General features: G+C 40.2%; 1 protein-coding gene across 5 annotated transcripts in view; it reads left to right on the forward strand.

The window, feature by feature from the left end:
- The window catches only part of capzb (capping actin protein of muscle Z-line subunit beta), an 85,987-nt gene that overhangs the window by 57,971 nt on the left and 15,074 nt on the right, over positions 1-12,942 (forward strand). For all 5 annotated transcript variants that reach the window (XM_033048329.1, XM_033048330.1, XM_033048327.1 and 2 more), the window contains 2 exons: positions 9,468-9,609; positions 11,114-11,230. In XM_033048329.1, the coding sequence (XP_032904220.1) occupies positions 9,468-9,609; positions 11,114-11,230 (259 nt within the window). The remainder of the gene's footprint in view (positions 1-9,467; positions 9,610-11,113; positions 11,231-12,942) is intronic.

Genomic DNA, 12,942 nt, shown 5'->3' on the forward strand with positions numbered 1-12,942 from the left:
GATTTGGATATAGTGATTATGGGCATGCGGATATATACCCAGTTTAGGTTTGTTTTGGAGGTGATGGTGTCCCTTAATATTGTTGCTCTGGTCTTGCTTGGCAATATTTCACCAGACTACAAATGAGACTACTGTTGCCACAATGTCCGTGTCTTCAAACAGCATCCAGACCATTGCAAACCCATTTCAGCACCATTATAGCAGTTTCTCTCTTCCTTAGTCTTCCCCAAGCACTGTGTAACATTTAACTCCACTCCATAGTATCACAACAACACCTCCCAGGGCGGCATTACAACGGCATAGTCCCAATTTCCCTACCTTCGGTATCTTGGATTCTGGTTAAACCTCTGGTGGACAATAATACAGGATATGCAGTCTGCCTTGGGTAATGATATGGTCTGAAGAAGGATCTCGACCCGAAACATCACCCCTTGCTTCTCTCCGGAGATACTGTCTGTCCCGTTGAGGTACTCGAGCATTTTGTGTCTACCTTTGGTTAATGATATGGCTGACTTACTAATTTTGTTCTTCAGTGGTACTACCCCAGATATCAGTGATATGGAATAGGAATGGGGATTGTGCTGTGATGCCGAGATAAGGATGAATATTGCCTTGGTGATGGGGGTGGTATCTATTGTCATGGTATGGAAGTGATATTTGTAATGGTGTTATGGTGGATGGTTGATTCAGCAATGTGAATGTTGTTGTGTTAGTAGTATCTTTGAAGAGTGGTGAGAAGAGGTAATTATCTCATGCTTGTGACAACAGATATTAAATTGTCAGTGCAATCTGTCAAGGTTCTGCTGGAGGCTGGCATGTGCCTCTTCATTATCAGAATTGTGATTGTAGCGAAATGCAGTGGAATTGCTGAAAACCACCATTAATGTAACAGATCAGGCTTCCCATGTCATCTAGGAAAAATATCACCTTTAATTCTCCTTCACTGTTGCCAAGTGTCAAAATGGGGGAGATATGAATGTGCACCCTTATGCAAAGATTTTTTTTAAAGTCCTTGAACGTCTAACTGCTAGCAAGCTTTCTCCCGAAAAATATAATAGAATTTGAAATGTAAATGGCTACCCAGGGGGTATTTGAATCAAACCTAAACTGATCTGTGTCAGCAAAGGAATTGTAAATTAAGTAAGAACAGACTTTGTGTCGTCTAATATGTATAGTTTGCATATTTTACAAGGAACAAAGCTTGTCTATAAAAGTCGAAAATTGCTCTGCCCTCTGGTATAAATTTTTGTATTCAAGTAGTTTTGAGGGTGGTGGGGGGAGGCATTGGCAAAACACGATGTTTGACAAAATGCCACTATCAAATTGTAGAATATTGTACATTTAAGATATGCTGTAACCTGCCAGTATTTTCCTGCTGTTTAATGCATAACAGGTTGTTCTGACTCTGTAAAGTTGCATTTATTTCATGCCTTATTCTTCAAGCAACAGTTGTATAAATGAAACCTTCATAAAATGTTAGATCATCTGGTAAGCCCATTATTTTAATTCAAAATGAATGTATGGAGAGCTGAGCTGAGGAGGTTGCGCCCTGGTAAAGCAGCTGGCCCTGATGGTGTATGTCCCAGGCTACTAAAAGACTGTGCGGCTCAGCTGGCGGAGCCGCTCCAGACCATTTTCAACCTGAGCCTCCAGTCAGGGAGGGTACCAGGTCTGTGGAAAACATCATGTCTCGTGCCGGTTCCCAAAGCAGGGCGGCCGACCGAGATCAACGACTACAGACTGGTGGCCCTTACATCCCATATCATGAAAACAATGGAGCGGCTACTCATTCGTCTCCTGAGACCACAAGTCCAGCATGCACTCGACCCACTACAGTTTGCATACCAGGAGAACATTGGGGTGGATGACGCAGTCCTCTACATGCTGCACCGGATCTACTCCTTTTTGGACAAACCCGGTGGCTATGTGGGGATTATGTTCTTCGACTTCTCAAGTGCGTTCAACACCATCCAACCTCTGATTCTGAATGACAAGCTTAAGAAGATGGGGGTGGATTCCACATTTATCTCCTGGATATACGACTACCTGACGGGTCGACCACAGTTTGTCAAGCTGGGGGACAGTGTCTCTGGCACAGTGGTGTGCAATGTTGGAGCCCCACAGGGAACGGTTCTGGCCCAGTTCCTCTTCACCCTGTATACAGCAGACTTTAACTATAAGTCTGACGCATGCCACGTACAGAAATATTCAGATGATACAGCGATTGTGGCATGTGTAAGGAATGGGCAGGAGGAGGAATACAGGAACTTGACCAGTGCCTTTTGTGCCTGGAGTGAAGAGAACTGTCTCATCCTGAACACAACTAAGACTAAAGAGATGGTGGTTAACTTTGGCAGGTCCAATCTCCCCCTTCAGCCGGTCAATGCTGCAGGGGCTGACATTGAGGTGGTGCAGACATATAAATACCTTGGAGTGCACCTTGATAACAAACTGGACTAGTCTGTCAACTCTGACTCCCTCTACAAAAAAGGCCAGAGCAGACTCTTTTTCCTCAGAAGGCTCAAATCCTTCAATGTGTGTAATGATATGCTGCACATGTTTTACAACACGGTGGTTGCAAGTGTTATTTTCTACGCTGTTGTCTGCTGGGGCAACAGCATTAGTGCAATAAACAACAAGAAGCTGGTCAAACTGTTTAAACGAGCTAGCTCAGTGCTGGAGGGGAGAGTAGACTCTGGGATGGATGTGCTTGAGAGGCGTATGAGGCACAAGGTGCAGGTCATCCTGAAAAACCCCGGGCATCCCCTCCATGTAATTCTGGAGAGTCAAAAGAGCACTCGGAACAACAACCGGCTCCTCTCCCTGCCCTGTAGAATGGAGCGGTTCAGGAGATCCTTCACCCCTGCAGCCATTAGATTTTATAATTCGGACCGCTAGGCTATAGGGGGATGCATTTTGCAATTTTTAATTTTTAACTGTTAATTATTAGTCTTTTTAAGTATTTATTGCTCTCAGGTAGTGTCCACATTGTATTCTATGTATTTTCTGTCTGCGTTCGTTTTGAATCTGTGGGTTTGTTGGTTGGGGGCTTCTGGACATCTGAATTTCCCTGAGGGGATCAATAAAGTATTTATTATTATTATTATTATTATTATTATTAGTGAACCACGCCATGTTTATTTATTTGTGTGTGTGTGTGTTGTATGTTTTCAAAGCTCTTGTATGTTTTCAAAGTTAATTTATTCTTAGGCTATGGGCGTGGCAAGCAAACCAGCATTTGTGTGCTGTTCCAGCATGCCTATGAGAATAAAACAGAACATACAACAATACATCATAAGAACATGCACTGTGGCCCACAATGTTTGTACCGTCAAGATGCCAAGACCAACTCTTATCAGTCTGCACATCTATATCTATATTATATAACTAAAACTCTGATCTTGTTATCTTCCGGTTTGTGTGTTTTTTCTATTTGCGCAAAAACCGTACATGATAGCGCTACGATTGTTCGCCACCGTACTCGACATTCTCCTGTGCTGCAAGTGCAACAAGTTTTGTTCCGATTGATGGTATATAAAAAAAGTTATAAAGGTTTAAAAATCTTAAAAACACCGCATGCGCAGATTGGTCTCCTCTCCTGTCAGTCACTGCCACGCAGATTGGTCTCCTCTCCTGTCAGTCACAATCACAGCCGGTGATGGCGACGCCTCCTCTGTAATTTCCAGATCCTTGCAAAGAATCCTTAAGGCTTAACTCCAAGAATACATTAATTGTCCCAAGAAGCAAAATTGAACAGATTAACAATGATAACTTTCAATCCACCAGTGTAGCGGGGCAAAGCATTTTCAAGCTTAAAATTAATAATAATAATATAATAATAATAATAATAATAATAATATCTTTTATTGTCATTGCACATCAGTGCAACGAGATTTAGTATGCAGCTTCCAACCGATGTAAAAGAAAAGTAAAATAAATAAATAAGCTGTGTGACGTGACCATCCAAGGGAGACAGTCCAGGGGGAGTGGGGGGCACTCAGCAGGGCCGGTTCAGAGCCGCTATAGCTCTGGGAATAAAGCTGTTTCTGAGTCTGGAGGTTCGGGCGTAGAAGGCCATGTAACGTCTGCTGGAGGGAAGTAGTTCGAACAGTCCGTTACAAGGGTGTGAGGAGTCTTTATGGATGCTGACGGCCTTCCTGAGGCACCGTGTGTGGTAGATGCCCACCAAGGCTGGTAGCTGTGTCCCAATAATCCTATGCGCTCTGTGGACGACCCGCTGAAGAGCTCTCCTCTCCGCCTCCGTGCAGCTGAGATACCACATAGAGGTGCCATACGTTAATATGCTCACTGTGGTGCAGCGGTAGAACGTTGTCAGCAGCTGTTGGGGAAGACCAGTCTTTTTTAATGTCCTCAGGAAGAACAGTCGTTGCTGTGCCTTCTTGACCAGCGCAGCGGTGTTTGTGGACCATGTGAGGTCCTCTGAAATGTGAGTGCCCAGGAACTTAAAGCTGGACACTTAAAGCAAGCTTTATTGATCAAAAGTTTACATTGAGTTACTGAGAGCAATATTATAACATGGCCAAAAACTTAGTCAGTGAGGTAGCTTTTAATCAACCTTTGGAGCGAGGAAGAGGTGGTGAGGTTGAGGACCTTGGCAGCTACTGGCATGGCCATCAGAAATTGAATGGTTTTTAAATTTGGGAATATTTAGTAGGCCAAAATTAAGGCATTAAAAATATGAGGTTAAAAACGGAAAGCCTTAAAGGGAAACAAGGAACTGCAAATGCTGGTTTACAAAAAAAAGATGGAGTAACGAGGGGACCTAACCCGCTGAGTTACTTGAGCACTTTGAGCCTCAAGAGATGATGGTTCGAGGCAAAGTGTTTTAAATGACTATTAATTGAGATCTAAAATGTAATGCTAATCTAAAGTTATTTAAAAAATCAAGTTTGGCTTAGTTTGCATAAAAGTCTAAGTACCACTTGATAATTAATTGTACCTGCTGCTAACAGCTATATGATTGTGCAAAACACATAGTGCTGGAGGTGCTCAGCAGACGAGGCAACATCTTTGAAGGAAAATAGACAGGCAAGGCTTCGGGTCAGGACTCTTCAGATTGATTAGTCTAATGAAGGGTCCCGGCCCGAAATATCATCTAGCTATTTCTCTCCATAGATGCTGTCTGATCTGCTGAGTTCCTCCTGTACTTTGTGTCTTGTTCAAGATTCCAGCATCTGCAATTCCTTGTATGTCTCTCTGTTATAATCATTTTTGGTTTTTAATTTCTGTGCTTTTGTCATCTATATTTCAAATAGCATATTGGTCTCATTCTGCTGTTGATTGAATTTTACGCATAAACTAGTGTTTATCTACTATACGCTATCCACCAAAGGTGTATTGTCAACATTACATTCTGCAACAACTGTTGATACACAAATAATGATGTTTGCACTGTTTTTGGCAACTTTATTATAAGGCATCTTGTGCAAAATTAGTGAACCTTTAAGATCTGCAGGTTACATTAATTAAATGGAACGGTGTACACCTCAATTAATTAGTACTGTGTTCATTCTATTACATTTTACGATTTTAGTTTGGAAATTTTCCTTTGGATTCTGATTAATTACCAAAAAAAGAACTGGCTTACCCTATAAACTAGAGAGTATGTTGTCCAAAATAGCAAGAGAAATTAGTGAGTTTGGCAGTCAGACTACAAAACCTGGTTTTTGTACTCCAATTTACTGGAATATAGTGCGAGCGAGGCTTTTGGGACAGGCAACCACAGTTCTATTCTCTTTAAAATGGTTATAGAAAAGGACAGGGCTAATCCACAATTTAAAGTTCTAAATTGATGCAAGGCTAACAATATTAGACTGGAGCTTGCAAAAGTTGATTAAGGTAGGTTGTTTGTGGGCAAAGGGTCATCCGGAGAATGGGATGCTTTTAATGAATGAATGAATGAAAATGAATGAAAACTTTATTGTCATTCAGATATACACCTAGACACAGTGCACCTTGAACGAAATTTTGTTGCATTTGACTCTTCAATCAGGTAAATAGTAAAAGTAAAAGTGCTAGGTGCGTCCATAAAAATGCCTCATGTGCATGGTTCTGTAAAATAAATATATATAAAAAGTTTTTTTTTTAAAGTGTCGATATTTTAAAAGTTCTAGCCTCGGTTTTGTTGATTGTTCAGTAATCTTATGTGAAAGTGTGATGGTGAGAGTTGAAGGTTAGCGAGAGCTTTCATGTTCCTGTGAGAGTGAAGGACTGGGCAGGTAGGAGTAAGTAACCCTGGATAATGTGGGAAATTGAGCCTCTAGTCAGGAAAAAGGATGAGGCAAGGGTCAGCTATAGAGGAGTTATACTCCTCCCGGGATCAAGTGAATCCCGGGAGGAGTATAAGGGATTGAGGAGTATAAATCAGGAAGGAAAATGGGGGGCACGCGAAAGCTGTGGCCGATAGATTAAGGGTAATCTGAAGTGATTTTATAACTATATTAAGGGGAAAAGGATAACTGGAAAGAGAATAGGGCCTCTCAAACAAAAGTGATCATCTGTGAGGAGTCTCACAACATGAGCAAGATCCTCCATGAATATTTCTCCGCTGTTTTTATTGTGGACAAAGACTAGGGGTGGGCCCTTTGCTGTTTGTCATCTATATCAGTGATTTGGATTAGAATGTTCAAGGCATAATTGGTAAGTTTGTACATAACACCAAAAAAGGTGTCTTCTGCAAATAACCAAGAAGATGGTTGACATAAATTACAGTGGCATATATATCAGCTAGGCAAATAGGCTGGGGAATGGCTAATAGAGTTTAATATAGATGAGTGTGAGGGTGAAGTGTTCCATTTTGGGAAGTTCAACCAGGCAGGACCTTTACAGTGAATGGTAGGGCCCAGGGGAGTGTTGTAGAGCAAAGGGATCTAGGAATACAATTATATTGCATAAAATTCCCTGTTGCACGTAGATAGCATGGCAAAGAAAGATTTTGGCATGCTAACCTTCATGAGTCTGGGAATTAAGTATAGGTGTTGGGGTATTTATGTTAGTCAGGCAAGACACTGGTGAGGCTGCACTTGAAATATGGTGTTCAGCTTTTGTCACCCTGCTATAGGAAAGATGCCATTAAAGGTGGAAAGGGTACTGCAAAGTTTTACGGTGTTGCCAGGGTCTGGGCTAGAGGGAGAGTTTGGGCAGGCTAGGTCTTTACTCCTTGGAGCACAGGAGGCTGAGGGGTGATTTTATAGAGGTGTAAAAGATTATGAGGGGAATAGATAGGGTGAATGCAAAGTCTTTTTCCCAGGGTAGGGGAATCAAGAACTAGCAGGCATAAGTTTTAAGATGAGAGGGGGACGATTTAAAATAAACCTGAGGGGCAATAGTTTCCATACAGAGGATGGTGGGTATATGAAATGAGCTGCCAGAGGAAGTCATTAAGACAGGTACGATAATAACATTTAAAAGCCATTTGGACGGATACATAGATATGAAGGGTTTAGAGTAACATGGGACAAATGTGAGCAAATTGGACTAATTTGGATGAGGCATCTTATTTGACATGGACGAGTTGTGTTTTGCCAATGCCTCCCCCCACCACCCTCAAACCTACTTGAATACAAACATTTCTACCAGAGGGCAGAGCAATTTTGACGGATGAGTTGGGCCTGTTTCTGTTGACTCTGATGCTATATCACATAATCAAATTGAAGGGTATTCACTCCATCTAATTGTAGTTCTGAAGACAAATTAACAAATACATCTGTGTAACTTTAAACAGGTAAATGAACTTATCATCAAGTATATAATTTATGTTAACAAGCTTTGTTCCTTTCCAAATTGTAAAATAACACAGATGTCCCAATTGCATCATTCCTCAATGTTAAAATGATCCTCGAAAAACTGTCGGCCTTTGATTAGTTGCATGCCCCTAACAGCCTTTAATTGACCCTTTTAAGATGCATGACAGCTAAGATACATTTACAAATGCCTTTGAAGATTTTCCAGAAGAGAAAAAAAGCTAAAAGTGCAGTTCTAGGGAACATCTTTTTGGTGTTAGACATTCACATGATTGAATAGGCATCTGTTTGTATGTATAGCCATTAAAAACATGGATTCTAAACAGACAAATGGAATTGAATGGAATGCTTCCACCCTTACAAATATTTAGAAAGATCTGTGAGGCATGTCCCCATTCAAGGGCAAAGGACATTTCCAGTTAGATGCAATCCTGTTGATGCTTATAGATTATTAAAAACATAGAGGGGCATTATCATCACCACATACATTCTCCAGAACTTTCATAATCAGCGAGCAGCACTCATTTTATCATGGATAAAATATGTTGTCACATTCTGCAGTAATTTAATATCAGCCATAAAATTCAATTCTCATAGTAGGGCTTGTCATCATTTGAGAATATAATTTTGTTTTATGTAATGGTTCCTTCTTGAAGCATGACAATGTCCTCCTATTTGGATTCTGAATTGCCTATTATGCATTATCTGCATCTATTTGTTATTGAAGGTAGACACAAAATGCTGGAGCAACTCAGGCAGGATCTCAGGAGAAAAGTAATGGGTAAAGTTAAGGGTCGAGACCCTTCAGACTGATGTCAGGGGAGTGGACGGTACAGAGATAGAATGTAGTCGGACACAGTAAGACTGGTGGGAGAACTGGGAAGGGGAATGGAGAGAGAGGGAAAGCAAGGGCTACTTGAAGTTAGAGAAGTCAATGTTCATTCCACTGGGGTGTAAACTACCCAAACAAAATATGAGGTGCTGTTCCTCCAATTAGTGCTGGGCCTTACTCTGACAATGAAGGAGGCCCAGGACAGAGAGGTCAGATTGTGAGGGGAAGTTAAAGTACTGAGCAACCGGGAGATCAGGTAGATTAAGGAGGACTGGGCTGAGCTGTTCAGCGAAACGATTGCTGAGCCTGCGTTTGGTCTTGCCGAAATACAGGAGTTGACACGTGGAACAGCCAATACAGTAAATTAGGTTGGAGGAGGTGCAAGTGAACCTCTGCCTCACCTGAAAAAACTGTCGGGGTCCTTGGATGGAGTCAAGGAGAGAGGTCAAGAATGTTTTATTGTCATGTGTCCCAGATGGAACAATGAAATTCTTACTTGCTGCAGCAATATGTAAATATAGTACACTAAACAATATGATAAACGAGAGAAATAAAGGGAAACGTGTTGCATCTCCTGCGGTTGCAGGGGAAAGTACCGGGGATGGGGTGGTTTGGGTGGGAAGGGACGGGTTGACCAGGGAGTAGCAGAGGGAACGGTCTCTGCGGTCTATTTGATAATGCTTATTAATGTTATTGAATTTAAGAACAAATAACAAATCTTTGGATATCCTGGCAAATGAGCATTTTCGAAAATGGAACGTGGAAGTTTATGAGCTTGGCCAATGAATATGAAATTGAAAATAATAGTTGAAATTTAACCGTGTGTATGTTCTCACTGAAGCCCTGAAACCAATATGCAATTTCCCTGGCAGATATTTTGAAGGAGGAGTTTCTTCTGTCTACCTCTGGGACTTAGACCATGGTTTTGCTGGTGTGATACTGATCAAGAAAGCTGGCGATGGATCAAAAAAGATCAAAGGCTGCTGGGACTCCATACATGTGGTGGAAGTTCAGGTACATAATGGAAACCACTACGATGCTGTCTAATACTGTTTAAGTTTGCAAAATATTTTAAGATGGGTCACAGATGCTGCAGACTCAAAATATCCTCTAATTCAAGGCTCCAAATGTGTTGACTTCTGGCTGCCATCTATTTCTTATCACGCCACAATGCACTTTAAATGCAAAGTGTTATTTCAACTCATGATGTTGATAATGTTATTTACAAGAGGATTAAAAAATGTAATAGAAATGGTAAATTGACACAATCCCAGGAAAATGATTTATGTTGCATAGAAATAGGAATGTTATTCAACTCTTCAAACCTGCATAATCAAATCATGATTGATGTGTGCCTTGGTTCCATTTATGTGTGCATATCATTTATTCCTCTAGCTTGTCAAAGTTTTTTTGGTTTCAGTGTTAAAATTTAAATTAACGTTTGTATCCAATCTTTTGCTTGGAGTAAATCAAATTTCCAATACTTAGCTGTGGGGGGAAAAATAATGCTTTACAATTTCACTATCAAATGCTATGGCTTTAATTTTAAAGTTTAATGATCTTCTAGATTCCTCTGAAAGAGAAGGTTATATCTTCTATATTAACTGCAGCTTTCAGAAAAAAATGTAAAGATCATCATTCAACTCTGTTTAAGGAAATACAAATCAGGTTTATGTAGCCTGTCCTCATAACTAAGTTCTCTAAACCTTTGCAGTGTTTTGGTGAAACTGTGCGATGTCTCTTCCAAGTTAAATGTATCTTTCCTGAAGTTTACCCATGAACTGAATTTGTACCCTAGGTAAGGAATTGTCCACAATGCTATTATTGACAGTTTCTACAAATTTATATTCCAATATACCAAAAAATAATGACCAATATTCCTGGTATTTTCTCAATTTTTGAACTTCGATCAATTGTTAGTAACCTCTGATCATGTACACTTAAATCCTTTTAGTCCCCTTAGAACCCAATAAATTACAGATTTTTTTCTTTCATTAATATTTCTCCATGTATCAAAATGTTACCCAATCATGTGGCTTCATTGTCAACTAACTTGTTCTAACTGGACGATTTATATTGTTTCCAACTTTGTGCACTAATTACAGTTTTGAATGCATCACTCTCTTCCTTCAAGTCAAATTTAGCCTATACATTTCTATCTAATCAGGTAAGGTGTAAAAAATGTCAGTGAAACACCATTATATTCATGGCCTTGGCACAATTCCTCGTACCAGTATGTAATTTTTGCATTCCACGTTATATCACTCACGACATTGCAGAGATGTATATATTTACAGTACAGGAGGCCATATATATATATCTATCACTCCCTTGCTGTATTCGAGATCTGGTATGTTGTTTCTCTGGTTCATTTGTGTATCTGTTTTTATCTTGCAAGGTAAATTATGTGTGGTGCAGCTCATTCTACAGTTTGAATAATTTTCAAACAATGCATGTATGCAGAAAATTAGATTTTGTTTTTGTATTTTTCTGAATAACTCTTCAATGCATTTCCCAGGAGAAATCAAGTGGACGTACTGCTCACTACAAGCTGACCTCCACTGTTATGCTTTGGCTACAAACAAACAAGACTGGCTCTGGCACTATGAACCTTGGTGGCAGTCTGACTAGACAGGTATTATAATAGGCTTATATCATTATGGGTTAATATTGTCATGGGTTAATACTCTATTGTTAGAAACAGAAAATGCTGTGGTTACAAGAGCAAGTCAAAGGCTGGTTATCTTGCAGTGAGTAATTAATCTCCTGACACCCCAAAGCCATCTTCAACGCACATCAGAAAGGTAATGGAATAGTCTCCACTTGTTTCAATTAATATAGCTCCAACCATTCTCAAGAGTTTCTCCAGAGGAGCCTGTTTGATTTGCGCCTTTGTCATTCCATTTCTTCATCACTAGCGTTCACCTGTAGCATGTACCATTTATAAAATTCAATGCAGTAACTTGCTACGGCTACACCAACATTATCTCTCTGTACCACCAAGAAAGCAAATGCAGAAGGTGAATGGCAACACCACTGAGTGCAGATTACCCTCCAAGCCACATGCCATCTTAATTTGGACTATGGAGTCCAAATCAGCAGGTCAGGCAGCAGAAATGTAGCAGGAGGGGTGGAAGGGCAGTAGTGGAGAAAACCTCTTTCTTCCCACCGTGACTCATCTCCCTCAAGCTTCCTGCCTCTTCCAGCTTTCTTCTCTTCCCTCCCCCACATGCACACAGACAATCAGTCTGAAGAAGATTCTCAACCCGAAATGTCACTATCTATCTTCTCCAGAAATGCTGGCTGACCTAAGTTACTCCAACACTTTGTGTCCTTTTTTGTATAAACCAGCATCTGTAGTTCCTTATTTATAGCATATACAAGTATTTTGATGCTGCCAAGTTGTGAAACTAGTAGCCAGTGATTTTCTTTTCCCTTATAAGGTCCTGCAAGTGTAACTAGTGTAGAAGATAAACAAATGCATTCTGTGAATTTTTACTTTTCTATGCACTAATTCTGTTTCAAAGGTTACTATTGATTCTACTTTCGTCACCCTTTCAGCAGGAAGACTGCAAATCAAAACATGCTGCATAAAACAAATCTGGTTCCTACAATCATTTCTCTCCCTTCATTTTCCAGTGATCTTAAATCTGTATGTTTTGATTACTGGCCATCTTATCAGGGGAAACAGTTTTTCTTTATCAATTAATTTCTTAATTTCTTACACCAATCATTATTTCCTTAATTCTCCCTCAAGAAAAGGGAACAATCTCAATTACATCCATCTCTCCGCGTCACTGAAACCCTTGAACATTGCTCCTGCTAACTCTGCTTTCTCTCCATATCCTTGATCTTTCTTGGTGTTGCACATAATGGATCTGTCCATGCTTTATGCACCTCCCCTCTTCCACGCTCTCTCCTCCCCAATGCTATTACCTTTGCCACACATGGAGCGGTTTAGCTACTGTAGATGTCTCAAAGGCCAGAGTCATCTGATAGTGAACGGTAGTCCTCAAACGGTGGTGCCTGAGAAACTTTCCATGGATAGCCCTGACAGCCTGGTGCTATTAAAGGCCATTGAACTGCATTTCAATGTCTGATCAGAGATTCAAAGCAGGCTTTATCAATTTGTGCTAATTCATAATGAATTGTGATTGGAATTAGAGGAAGTGGTAGTTTCAGTTTGTAATATTGGAAAATTAAATTTTACTACAACTTCACTGTAAACCATATTTTCTGGCTAAATTTGATAAATGACATGTGTAAATTGTAAGACCAAAATCTGCATTAAATATTATTGAATACTGAACAGTTAAATTGTAATGCTTTTTAAATGTCAGTAAAACT

This window comes from Amblyraja radiata, chromosome 31, assembly GCF_010909765.2.
Source record: "Amblyraja radiata isolate CabotCenter1 chromosome 31, sAmbRad1.1.pri, whole genome shotgun sequence".
NCBI classification, from domain to species: domain Eukaryota; kingdom Metazoa; phylum Chordata; class Chondrichthyes; order Rajiformes; family Rajidae; genus Amblyraja; species Amblyraja radiata.